The sequence below is a fragment of the Clinocottus analis genome, unplaced genomic scaffold (assembly GCF_023055335.1).
Source record: "Clinocottus analis isolate CAN_PGR_092001 unplaced genomic scaffold, fCliAna1.0.p SCAF_4, whole genome shotgun sequence".
Classification (NCBI taxonomy): Eukaryota; Metazoa; Chordata; class Actinopteri; order Perciformes; family Cottidae; genus Clinocottus; species Clinocottus analis.
The window spans coordinates 11,340,951-11,354,271 of NW_027176153.1; the positions used below are offsets into that span (position 1 = coordinate 11,340,951).

The 13,321-nt window shown below is 44.7% G+C and overlaps 1 protein-coding gene across 2 annotated transcripts in view; it reads right to left on the reverse strand.

The window, feature by feature from the left end:
* The window catches only part of mtcl2 (microtubule crosslinking factor 2), an 84,714-nt gene that overhangs the window by 11,847 nt on the left and 59,546 nt on the right, over positions 1 to 13,321 (reverse strand). Inside the window, exons 9-16 of one of the 2 annotated variants that reach the window (XM_068598115.1) lie at positions 12,576 to 12,876; positions 12,254 to 12,487; positions 10,326 to 10,463; positions 7,923 to 8,045; positions 7,550 to 7,780; positions 7,028 to 7,144; positions 6,776 to 6,943; positions 230 to 379 (exon numbers count right to left, since the gene is read on the reverse strand). In XM_068598115.1, the coding sequence (XP_068454216.1) occupies positions 230 to 379; positions 6,776 to 6,943; positions 7,028 to 7,144; positions 7,550 to 7,780; positions 7,923 to 8,045; positions 10,326 to 10,463; positions 12,254 to 12,487; positions 12,576 to 12,876 (1,462 nt within the window). Of the gene's footprint in view, positions 1 to 229; positions 380 to 6,775; positions 6,944 to 7,027; positions 7,145 to 7,549; positions 7,781 to 7,922; positions 8,046 to 10,325; positions 10,467 to 12,253; positions 12,488 to 12,575; positions 12,877 to 13,321 lie in introns of both variants that reach the window. The other variant, XM_068598114.1, reaches the window with a different exon arrangement.

Genomic DNA, 13,321 nt, shown 5'->3' on the forward strand with positions numbered 1-13,321 from the left:
GAAGAGAAAAACATCAGAGGAAGAGGATGGGTGAGGAGTACAAGCCGCAGGAATATGAATTTTAACACTGGAGAGCTGTCAAGTAAAACACAACTCTTGATCCGACACACAAATTGAGTAACGGGCTTAACCGGAAATAAAGCTGGAGGAGTTTATTTCTATGTGAGATATTCACAGACGTTGCTTGCTACCTTCCGACCTGACTTGGCTGGTTCAGACAGACATTTACCTGTTTAGTTAGGTCCATCACGGCTGCATAGGAATCGGCCAGGAGGTGCTGGTGCTCTTCGCGCTCTCTCTTCAGCGCCACCTTCAGGTCCGGAGGATCCAGTGAATCAGTGACGGCCAGAGACGCTGCTTTTCCTGATTTGGTCTCGAGCTGATCGGAGAAAGACATAGAGATCATGATGAAAAATATAATCAACAGCCATTTCCGCCAAAATCCTAGCAAATCAACAACTTTTAGGAACCTCATGTTTTATAAACCAATACTGTTAGAGGTTTAAGTAACCACAGCCAAATTACAACGTAAAAATACAGTTTTATTACACAATATACTATTATACTATTATACCTGTATGTTCAACATTGTACATAATTTCACTAAACGCAAACAGCAATTTCCTCTTTTGGATAATACACGAACATTTGAATTTAAACAGGTATCAAAATAAGCACTAGTAATAAGAACTGCTTACAGAGCAGGAGTGTTAAAATAATGCTGAGTGAATGTACAAGTTTGCATCCTTATATGATGATTTTATTAAACTTATTAAACTAGTGATAGCCTGTCACTATTATTATAATTCACTACCAGTCACTCCATCTTTACGGGAACTACCACAGAGGCGCGTTTAAGTGCTTTCCAGGTGTTTGTGTCACAACCGTGCACAATGCCCTCTCAGTAGCCATAGAGGGAAAGTCATTTTAATCTCAAGCACACACCTAAAGGTTTTCGCGAACCCACGCTGTCGCAGCTGGTAATAAAATCGTAGGCCGACTGTCCATATGACGTTGCTCCATCCACAGAAGAAGAACATCAGCGATTGTCAACTAGAAGCTTTCGGAGCAGCCGCTCAAAAAAGTTAGAGCTATACAAATCTACTTTAATCGGAACAAAACTTAAAAAAAGACACCGGCACTCGGAACAACATCCTTAAAATCTTGCTAAAATTAAGGTAAATGTACAGAGTTATTGTCCACATTAAACACACACAAACACACGCAGAAATAATTATAGTTGTCGTGAAACAATTATGTATTGGGTAACGGTCTGTCGTATGAGCTCATCCACGAGAAGGCAAAGTAAGACGAGCTCCTTCTGCTTTCTGCCGTTCATAATCAGGACAGAGACCTTAATCCAGAGCCCTTCCCTTTTTTTCTTGTCCTCTGCTCCTGAAGATCTCTCAGATTCTCTTTTCTTCTCCCTCCGTACCCCTCTTCCTCTTCCCCATCCTCCTCATCCCACCCCTTCATCCCCTCTCTACTGATTTCTCATCTTCTATTTCCAGGTCCCTCACCTCTTTTTTTCCCTCTCTATGAATCTGGCCCGCTGTCACATAGCCTGGTAGGTGGCATCGCTTTAATTTTTCATGAGCAGCTCCACTTCCCTTTTTCCTCCGTCTGCGCCTCATAGTTCACACAGCCGACACATCAATTTCACACACACACACACACACACACACACACACACACACACACACACACACACACACACACACACACACACACACACACACACACACGACCCATCAATTCTCTGTGGCTCTTTGGCATGGGGGTCCGTATGTGGTGTTAATGGACCCGTCTGGCAGCCAATCACAGTGTAACGCCCACGCGTCTATCCAAACTCCTGTCTCCTATAGCAACAGATCGTTACTCGTTAGTGATGAACGCACCTTAACGAGCCCAGCGTCTTAACGAGGTTTACTGCTGAGGCGTTCAGGGAGTAGGGAACAATTTCACTGGATGACTGACATTTATTGGTGGATGAGAGACGCCTGGTACACAACTCGCTTCTCGCCATTTAGCAAGTTCAATTACTTGTGTTTATTCAACTAAAACCATGAATATAAAAGGATGGATTTATTAATTTAGTTTTACTCAAAATAATCCCAAGAGGACACTTCAGGGCCCCATTCCTTGTGCGTGGTCCAACAAAGTCGATCAAATGTCCTATTACCCAGCTTAAATTACCGAGATGATTGACGTCAGGATAACTTGGTTTCCCAGATGCTGATACGCGCTCAAACAATCTCGTTAATTCTTACCAGACGTCAGTCATCAGAATAATTGGGCGTGCCCGTTCCTCTTCAGAAGGGGGAATAGTCGAGCGCTGACACCATGGTGTTCTAACAGTACAATGGTAAATAAACTCAGAGGAACAGCCTCTTTTTTCTCCGCTGAGGAGCAGGAGGTTTCATAAACGCATATGAGGAAGCAAATGCGTCGTGAATATTCACAGCGCTTTGGCTGTGACTGCAGCATGACACCGCCGCATCGCAAAGTATCAGATCAGTTAAATGCGGCAGTGTTGAGGAAATGTATCGGCTAATTTTAAGTGCCTCATCTTATCCAGTGAACTTCAATGTGTTGATATGGTGATTTTTACAAACTTGCTTCGTGAAACCGAAAAGTCTGACCTGCGTCATCTTATCCTGAAAACTATCCGGCTAACTCTGTAAGCCGGGTACGAGGAACATGACGCAGGGCTTGGATAGTGAAAACATCTGGTTTAGCAATGCAAATATTAAAATCCACCCAAAAAGTCAGTCATTTTCTCACATTGATCATTTGGGCATCCAGGCAGAAGCATTTTTTCATAGATATACAATCGTATCTGTAGAAACACACAGCTAAGAGCTACACACAACAACAACACCAACAGCGCTGTGGCAACAAACCCCAGTCCGACCCACAGGGGTCTTTAAGTGCTGAGTGAAGAGGAATTACTTTGTTTACTATCATTAGATTCACTGTTAATATTATCATACCAATCAGAATCAGAGTGTATAAAAAGAGCAACATCTCCATGTTCAGCCACTGGAGACTCATGGAGACTATTTTCAGTTCGATGCCAAATTAGGAATACAGCATGAAATTATGAGAACTTCAAACTGACACTCTACTGTAGTTCATTGTCTTCGCAATAAGCTGGAAACAAACAGGAACTGTGTGAGCCAACAATGAGTGAGTGGGACGGACCCACAGGGCGTCATGTGGTTGGGCATCATTTGATTTTCCCCGCGACTGATTTAAACTCCATTAAGGCTATCGGTTCTCACATCCACCGCCGGCTGTTCATTTGAGGTCAAGCAGCGGCCGCAACAATCCGGAGAGACACAATGTGTGCCAGGTTTATAAATAAAAACATAGCCTGGATATTACATAATGCATGCAGATGTTAAAGATAGCGAAGCTGACTGCGTTGCACTCGGTGTATCTAAAACTGAAGCTCGGAAGCCCCATCTCGACCTCGACTTTGTCTTTTTCTTGTCGGTGGCTGTTCATAAATGTTTTCCATTATGTGTAACATAAAACAAATCATCTGAACAGCGTTCAGCCAACAGCAGTTTTATTATTCTGCTAATCGGAGTTTCACATTGTGGATTTACCACTAATTTAGCATCCAGTTGTGGAAGATGTATCGATCCTCGAACGTCTTTAAGTAGATCAAGCCTCAACCTAACCAGACCTTGGCTGCAGACGCGGCATATTAAAAAAAATTCCTTGACCGTCACGTGTGTCGTATAATAAGAAACAAATCTAGTTTATTGTTTTTGCATCTGAGGACTCATTGAAGATTTAGATAGAGTTGCACATTTCTGTCTAGTCTCTGTTTCCCTGCCCGCCCCTTTCATCTTCATACACCCTTCCCGAGTGAAGTGGACTCAACAGATGTGAGCGATGAGAGCTTCCAGCTGCTCACGACAGGTGCTCGTGACATGTCCCACTGTCAGGCGGGATGACGGATTCATGGAGGAGTGTGGTCCTGCACGCTCACAGGGCTCTGGCTCGCGTTTCCACTTCACTGACGGTGTTTGTTTATTAGGCGGAATGGGCGAAGATAATTTCTTGTCAAGCTGTTTGACAGGTAGGACGGCGTTTGAAATTGAGTTGACTTGTTCAACAAAGCAACAGCTGGAGCTACAAGCTGCCAGGACGCCTTGACACCGGCGTGGTTCAGTCGGCTGGCGAATGTCTACACACACGGACACGCACGCGCACGCACAAGCACAAGCACACACACACCATCAGAGCAAATTGAAGGCATACTTTACAGGGTGCATTGTTGGCAGAGAAGAGATTAGTTCCAGCTGTGGCGTCTAGGCCGGTCTAGCACACTCATAGTATGTGTACACACACACATGCGCACACACACACACACACACACACACACACACACACACACGCTTCTGCTTCAATTTGGCAAAATATTTGATAAAGTGCAACACAGTTAATCAAATATGAAACTAATATTTCTTTTTGTGCGTCGACATCCAGCTGGTTGGTTTCGCACAAAATGAATCGCAGCCGCGCGATTGGATTCTTGGATCATGCCGCAAACGTTACAGTCTGTAAACGTCATCTGATAAACAGCCCGCCGCCACGTCACCTTTCAGGAAAGGAGATCTCTCTGTACCGCCCCCCAGCTCTCCTATTGGTTGCCAAGAGGAGATACCGAACCAACCAGGAGACACCTGATCACACAACTCGTCGCGAGGGCAGAATCTCTCAGATCATGACCGTGATTAATGACGCTCTCCGTGTGTATCTTTGTGTTTCGCTGCCCGTGTGGACCAGAACACACCGGTCATAGTGAGGGAGTTTATTCCTTCACAAAGGATGACGCTAAAGTGATCAGAATGATCTTAATTTAAAAAACCCTTCAATTTAATTAAACCAAAATATCTTAAACTAACTAGTTTCACTTTGCATTGCATTTTAATATCCTTTAGCATTACTTGCAATGTATTTGTATTTAATGTGTGGCCTCAGCTCAGTTTGTCATTGCTGGTGTTTGTGTCCCTTTGTGACTGGTTGTTGCAGCCTGTAACTATAACAGCTGACGAATGCATCATTAGTTTGTCTTTTGTTTTGTCATTTGTCTTTTTGGACTGAAGTGAAGCTTTTCTTGTAATACATTTTGTGCTGGTGTGAACGCTTTAAATTAGATTTCGTCCTCTTGTGTACGTGTCTACGCCAGACAGGAATTTGTTACGTTCAGTATTTGAAGAAGAACAAAAACAAGGCAAAACCTTTTGTTGATGCTTCACTGAATTCTGCTGTTTTCCTGGATTTCAGAGCTTAATGTTGAAAGTTAATATGAGGGAACATTTGAAAAAATCATGTGAATTTGTGTAAAACAACAACCGCAGCACAGTGGCGTAAATGAAAAACATGTTTTTGCCGACTGACACCCGCCCTCCTGTGTTAATGCTGCTAGCGCTGGTTAGCTCGAGGCTAACGGTAAACCTGCAGGTCGGGACGGGCCTGCAATATGTTGACATTTTGACCGATGGCCTTTAATGATAGACAGTAGAATGATATACACTCGGGGAACAAAGGTAAGAGCACATGAAAAGGCTTTTTAATTGCCCAAACCTGAACAGCCCTCTCTGTCTTCCCTTTATCTCTCTTCTCTCTCTCTCTCTCTGTCTCAATTACCAGGCGGTGGCACACGTTCTATCTCAGAGGCTGTTTAATTAACAGTTACACAGTTACCACCTCTGCTGCTGTTATGAGACAGATAGACAGTAAGGGAGGAGAGGAGGATGAAACATTAACACCACCATCACAGCCTGCGGATGAGACAGACAGAGAGAGAGAGAGAGAGAGAGAGAGAGAGAGAGAGAGAGAGAGAGAGAGAGAGAGAGAGAGAGAGAGAGACAGAGAGAGAGAGAGAGAGAGAGGGGATGAAAGGCTTGCATTCACAAACACATGAGCCACTTGTCAAAATGAACACTGGCCACTTCAGAACTAAATCCCAACTATAAGTCTACAGTAACTGTGTGAATGCACGGAGCACAGGTTTCCCAAGCAAAAGCAACTTGTTTATTTGGTCACTTGGAGGTTGTAACTTAAGAAAACTTTTCTGTAGTCGACAGAAGATGTGCTCCCACGTGCGCTTAATTGTTGAGGACAACATTTTATCACATTTTATCAGCCCACCGTATTGATTTTTTTGTCTTGGCCTGAACTTGCTGAGCTCTGTTCGATTCTCACAGCAGTTTCTGAGTGTCCGATGGCTTTTAAATGTCGACATCTGTCTCCTTCAACTCAAAACTGCAGAACAGCAAGATCATCATATTCCCTTAACTGGCAACACAATCAAAGAGTATGATGAATTTTGTACAATGCATCAGTTTGTGTCTCTGAAAGGCCTCACGGCTCACATCGAAAAAAGAATTTGGGAGTTTTCTTTTTCTTTTTTTGAGTAAGATAAAAAAAAGCATTTCAAGTAATGTGCAATGTATCAATGGTGCATTTTGACGCTCTGTTTCAAACAGGAAGTATTCCTCTATGTCATGAAAACATAATGATGAAAAAGGCAACAATCGAAGTTAAAGTCTGGAAGAAAAAGTTGATTGACAGCAGCGTGGTCACCATGAATTCTACATCCTGATTGGTGCAAAGGAACATGTGACATCCTCTTTACTCCAGAGTCCTGCCCACTTCATATATTTCATGTGAAATAATAAATATCGTATCAAAACTATCAGAAAATAAATTCACGTTAACTTCAACGATCTGAATTTACAGAAATACTTCTTACCTGCGTAATGAGGCTCTTTAGTTCGGTCCTCTCCACCTCCCAGGATGCCTTGGCTTTGGCAAACTGCTGTGTGAGCTCTTGGGAGCCTTGTCTCTCCTGTCGCAACTCTCCACTCAAATCTTGCAGCGCCACCTTCAGGTCCGCTAAGGTGCTGCTCACGGCGCTCGACTACAAGGAAAGACACGCAGGTAAGAACGTGTGTGTGTGTGTGTGTGTGTGTGTGTGTGTGTGTGTGTGTGTCACTCTGCTTACCTTGATGGTGGGGCTGACTGGTTGCTCGTCTGCGGCGGCCCTCTTGTCAGACTGGTGGGTGGGGCTTGTCAGGTTCTCCTCCTCCAGCAGCAGGTACAGGTCCTTCAGGCTGTTCATCTGAAGAATAAAAAAAGAGTAAGATCACCTTTCAATAATTAATCTCAGCCTCTGTATGTTTATCTACATCTACATATTTATATTCTGGAGAGGCAACAATTTACAATCCAGCTACATTATTCAGAAAATGATACAATATGAAAATTCACTTTGTCTTGTTTGTCTTCTGCATTAATCCTGGGTAAACCTGAAAGGATTTCATCTTATTTCGTTCAAAATTCTTTTTAAAAACCTGAGATTACAAATAGAGATATGTTTTGAGGACAATAGAGTATTGCTTACAGCCTAGCAGCAAAATAAATAAATACATATCCTGGTTGAAATAATGACAAACGGCATGTCAACAGCATGGACAGTCAGCTATTGACGGAAACAAAGTATTTCCGATTCCCCTTCCCCTCATACCTCCAAGATGTCGTTCCACTCGGTGTCCTTCCTGCAGCCCAGCCTCCAGTGTTTGAGGAAGCAGCGCAGTTTGAGGCTGAGCAGGAGCAGGGCCTGTTTGAGGTGCTGGGACTCCTGGACCAGCAGAGTCCTCTCCTGGCACCACAACCTCCGCTGAAGCCGAGCCTGGAGGCCCAAACTCTGCAGCTGGAAGTCCCGACGGAGCAGAGCCTTCTGGTGCTCCTCCTGGAGCTGAGAGGGGAACATGTCCCGACATGAGGACTTGTGTGTGTTGTATAAAATGGCGTTTCAGTGCTTCTGTGTGAGATTGATGGTCTTTTGTTTACAAGTCAGTATTTGTGTGTCTTGGCAGCATTCAGTGCCGCAAACTGACCAGTGTGAGTTGGAGACTGGTGTCTCTCTGAGCGTGCCTCTCCCTCTCCAGCTCCCCCTGAGTTCCCAGAGTCGACTCCTTCGCGTCGGACAGCCGAGCCCGGAGGTCATCGTCATGGACGGCCTGGAGGAAATAAAGAAGCAGATGAGCAAAGGATGACTGAGGGTTGAGGGAGAGATACAGAGTTACAAAAAAAAAAAAAGTGTAGAGGGAAATACATAAAGGAAAGAAGAAAAGTGGATCGGGAAACATTGGTGGGGTAGGAAACAAGGAGGGAGGCAGTCAGAGATTGAAGAAAAAGAAGCACATAACATGGCAGTTTTTTGCAAGAACACCCTTTAAATCACCTCTCAGCTTCGGCACGCTATCTGTATGTACACACACACACACACACACACACACACACACACACACACTCTCCCATGCCTCATTTGGCTGCTGAGTGAGTGTGATCCATCGACCCACCACTGTACCATTAATGTCCTCTTTCACCCTCCACTGGGCTCAGCCTCTGCCCTCCATCACCCTGCACCCTGAGCGGCACCCGGCCGCTCACAGCCTGCGCTTCTGTTCCAATACAACTCACCGTTGTGCAAAGAGTGAGAGGATCTAAATACACTGATAATACCATTTTACCAACGCTGTGGGCGAGCCTGGCATATAACTGGCGGCCGGGGGAACAAACTCCGCCATTGAATAAAGCAGAGAATGAGTGTCACTGTTATGTCGGTGCTCGCTTCATCGACTGCTTCTCCCCAATATCTGACTCTCCCTCTTCTTGATATCTTTCTGATTCATTCTGTTTCACATTCTCGAGCTCGGGTGAAGACGCAGACACGCACACGTCCCCGGTTACCGTGGAGACACGCCAGCAAAAGGTCAGCCAAACAAAGGGCTTTTCTTCCCCTCGATCCCACAGCTGACGGTGATGTCACTGTTTGTGTTTGTTGTCAACACTGTGTTGCTAGTGGGAGTTCACCACCACTGTACCACATCACAAACCTCAGCTTGAGTGTGTGTGTGTGTGAGTGTGTGTGTGTGAGAGTGTGTGAATGCATATAGTAAATGAGCTTTTGATGAACTCTTCCTGTCATTGTGTGTTTGCACAGGAAAAGTGATGCAAGTATACACAGCCCACATTCAGGGCCCGTTTTCAGGGGTTTGTATCAGATTCAATGACACAAATATTAATACTGCGCGTTAAGAGCTTGACTCCAAATCTTAATACATGATCCACTTAACAAGTTTTTTTCCAGGACAATCCACTACATCAGTAAAACTGATTGTGCAATACCGTTGTCATATTGTTGCGCCTTGTTTTATACATTTTCTTATACTATTAGCATTCATATCATTTTTTTGTATTCTTAATTCCAATTATTTTTTTTCTAATTAAGTTTATTCTGTGTGTAAGGAGGACCGAGCAAAATACGTGTTTTATTGTACGGAGTAACTGTCAGTTATCTGTGCATCTGACAATACAAATATCTTGAATACACACGAGCGATGACCAATAATCACTCAAGTGGGCCTTGACTATTTAAATACATCCTTTTCTTTTAAATTGTGACCAAGACATATGTTGAATAGATATTAGTTGATATATCAACGATTTATTAATCCAGATCCAAACTACATATTAGTGAAACTGCATATTGATCATTCTGTCCTTTTCTTGCTTCATGCATCCTCTTCTCCTCCGGAAACACGTGTCTTCCTGCTAACTGTGTTTTGAATGGTTTCTTAGAGAGTATTATGGGGTGTTATTGTAACAATTGTCACCTGTATGTATCAAAGCTGGGTTCCCCAGCGGAAACTAGCTGTAAACACGACGCTGCCAGAGCACCACCCTTTAAAGTCAGAGAAGCGGCGCTTTCGAGTGTCTTTTGGTTGGTGCTGTGTGACAGAATATAGCGAGCGAGGTTGCATCATTGAACAGGGAGAGCGGTGTCGTGGATCCAAATCGATATTTGAAATACTGAACTGTAGTACCTGTTGGCTTCACCATCTGCTCCCTTACTCGCTGTTTGAGCAGAAATGAATAAACTCAGACCGAGAAACCAAAAGAACGAGCTGAAGGACGCTAGAGGGTAAAGGCAGAGATGGTTGAGCAACGTTATCCCTTACACATACAATTTGATTACATTTTTTATATAAAATATAGCCCCATTCATGTTCACCGTCAGCTTCCTCATTACTTCATCCTCTTGGACAGACTGTTACAGGAGCAGGCCAGACGCTTGTTTGCTGCCCTGAAGGCGGGTTTAGACTCCGAGCAGCTAAAAGAGTTTGTTTGTCTTCTGCGTCTACAAAGCAGAGTGAGACGTTCGAGTCTCGGCTCTCGGCTCCAGTGTGAATGTCTGTCTGTCATGATGCGATTGCTTGTGCTTTTGAGCGACTCACCAGAGCATCGTCCTCCTCCTTCTCTCCCGGCTCCAGCCGGCCGTCGCCCTGCTTTTGTTTCTCCTCGCCGTCTGATTGGCCGTTCTCCTTGATTTGACCTTTCACCTCCGGCTCTGATTGGTCCCTATAATCAGGCTGCTGCTGCATGCATGCATGGCAGGTTAATGAATAAAAACAAAACGAAAACACAAAGAAAACAAAAAGAAAAACTCAGAGGAGAGAGGGAGGGGCAGGGGAGAAGGAGACATTGTGGAACAAAAACAAAAAGGAGGGGTATGATAGAAATGAACGAAAAAACGAGACAAACAAACACAACAATAAGAATAAAAAACAATTCGACCAAAATGGCGTCGATCCATATGACAACATTGTGAAAGATGAAGAAGAAAAAAAACGAAGAACAAAACAGAAACAGCTGAGTATGGATCTCACAAGATGAAGAAAAGGATGTAGAGGAAGAAGAGCTTGGTCAGAGAGGAGAAGGAGAGGGTGGAGAACAGAAGGAAAAAGAGGATGGAGGGCAGAATGGATGGCTGAAGGAGGAGAGGGAGGAAAGATAAAGGAAACAGAGGGGTGGGGCGAGGAGAAGAGAAGAAGAAACAGCAATAGGAGATAGAGGGAAGGAAGAGGGAAAGGGGAGTAAGAAGACGAGAAGGAGTAAGGCGGTTAGAAAGAAAAGTCAGAGCAAAGGGGGCGACGGAGCAACAAGATGAAGGAGGAGAGGGGGGAGAGAGGGGAGGAGAGAGGGAAGGAATGGGTGTGGATGGGGATGTAAAGCAGGGACAAAAGGAGAAGGAGGAAGAGTGGCAACGAGGGAAGGAAAGAGGACGTGAGGTGAAGTGCAGAATGTGGCGGTTATGGTGCCCGTAGGAGAAAGGAGGAAGGGAAAGGGAGGAGAGAGGGAAGGGAAGGAGAGATCGGAGGGGTGTTGGGACTCAGAATTGGCCTCGAATGGAGTCTAAACATGATGATGTATTCTCTTAAAACTTTGTATGGTTTCATCACAGCTTCCTGCAGACAGGCAAACTAGATTCGATTAGAAAAGACAGACTTTTATCAGACAAGTTTCTTGTAAAGGCAGTATACCAAATCTAGAAAATATCCATCCGAAGCCAATTTATTTTTATGAGTATTTAGTTTTGTGCTTATAGACTGTGTTTATAGTTTATTATTTGCCCGTCAAGGACATTGCATGACGCAACATGAATCTTCATACGAGCCAAACAATACAAGTGTCCTGCTGGCCTCAATCCAACACATTACACCATACATGTGAGTAAATCTATATTCAAGTGGCTTTAAATGAAAGGAAAGTAGGATTGATATTGGACAACCTCCCTCGATCTGAACCTAGACTGTGTGTTGGTTTATGATGCTGATGAAAATATAGAAATAAAGAAATAACTCTATGTCCATGCATACAAGCAGGCTCCCTGCACGCAGAGGACATAGGTGGCATCGCGTGGAGAGGTTTGCACTGGCAGCTTAAATCTGAAAACGTCTCATTCGCCCGTACGGCCGGGGCAGCTTTAGCTTTCACAATTTCATATTTGCGTTTGTCACGAAAGGGATATTTTTCCATTCACAACCGCGTTGGGGGCACGTCAGGTTCATACATCATTTAAATTTCCGGTGGTACATCAGATTTGAGCGTGTTGTGCAAATCCATTCTCCACTGCGAGGAGAAACTAAAGCAGCAGGGTTAGATGGGACTGGGGGAATTATGCAGCCAAACTAATGGTTAGGCAAACACAAAACTGAAGAATAGAAAAACCAACAAAAAGTGACAACAGAAAATATAAAAAAAACCCCAACAAAAGCAAAAGCTCTTAAGAAAAGAAAAGAAGAGACTGATAACAAGTGAAAGAGACAGAGTGACAAGGAGTGACAAGGAGTGAAAAGGAGGAGTGCGTTCCCTGTCTGGTTACCTGCTCCACGGCAGCACTCAGTCCATCCTGCCCGTCCCCAGAGCCGGGGAGGGAGGCGCAGGGCGAGGCCAGAGGAGACGCTCCTTCCGCCTGAGGGTCCCTCCCACCTGCCGGGGGTTTGCCCAGCACGTCCACCTGCTCCACGAAGGCCTGTAGCTGGCTGTGCAGGGCCTGGAGCCTGCTGGTCAGGGCGCCGACCAGGGGCCGGTCGGCCAGGTCCGACAGCTCTGAGATCTGCGGAAATACAGAAATAACTTCAACACCTCCGTCGGTCATTACTGTGAAAAGCTATCTCTCGATCTCTTTCATCCGGGACACGCACTTGGCTGAGAGGCTGATGCTTCTCCAGGTCACCCGGCTCTGCCGCCTCGTTGCTGCAGACCTTGTGATAGATGGACGGGGAGGAGGAGAGGCAGTTTGACTCTGGGGAGGTCAGGAGCTGGATCGCTGTGGAAACCAAGCGAGCCTGGTCCCTCATGGCCAGCAAGGCATCATGGTCCTTCTGCCCCAGGTACCCGGGGAGGGAGCTGGTTGCGTCAGCGTTGTCCTCGATCTTCTTTTTCCGTTCCCTGATCTCCAGGGTGTCGGTCTCACCCCCGACTGGCTCTTTGCGGTGCGGCGGGCTGACGGGAAAAAACACAGAGAGGTTGAAGGGGCACGAGGGGTGCGTTTCTTTTAATATATATTATTTTTTAGAATTTTTTCACTGAATCACTGAGTGGGGAAATTATTCTCTGCATTTTACTCATCCTCACACAATATCTGCACTTAATGTTATTGTTATTAACTTATATTCAGTGCAAAACAGGTTCATTGCCGCCATAATAAGTATGTTTGCCAAATATTAGTTATTTGTTGCACAGATAGAACTTTATTGCACATTGGTTAGTTTTTGTCCGATGCAGGAATCTGGTTTACTTGAACAGGATCTACATTTTTTTAATTCTATTATTAGAAAAAGCACAGATGGAGGAGTCACAAAAAGTTATTTCAATAAAGTTTTAGCATTGACCATTTTGTTCGAATTTCGTTGCAGCAGGGCATGACCATTTTTCTACCTCCAAAGTG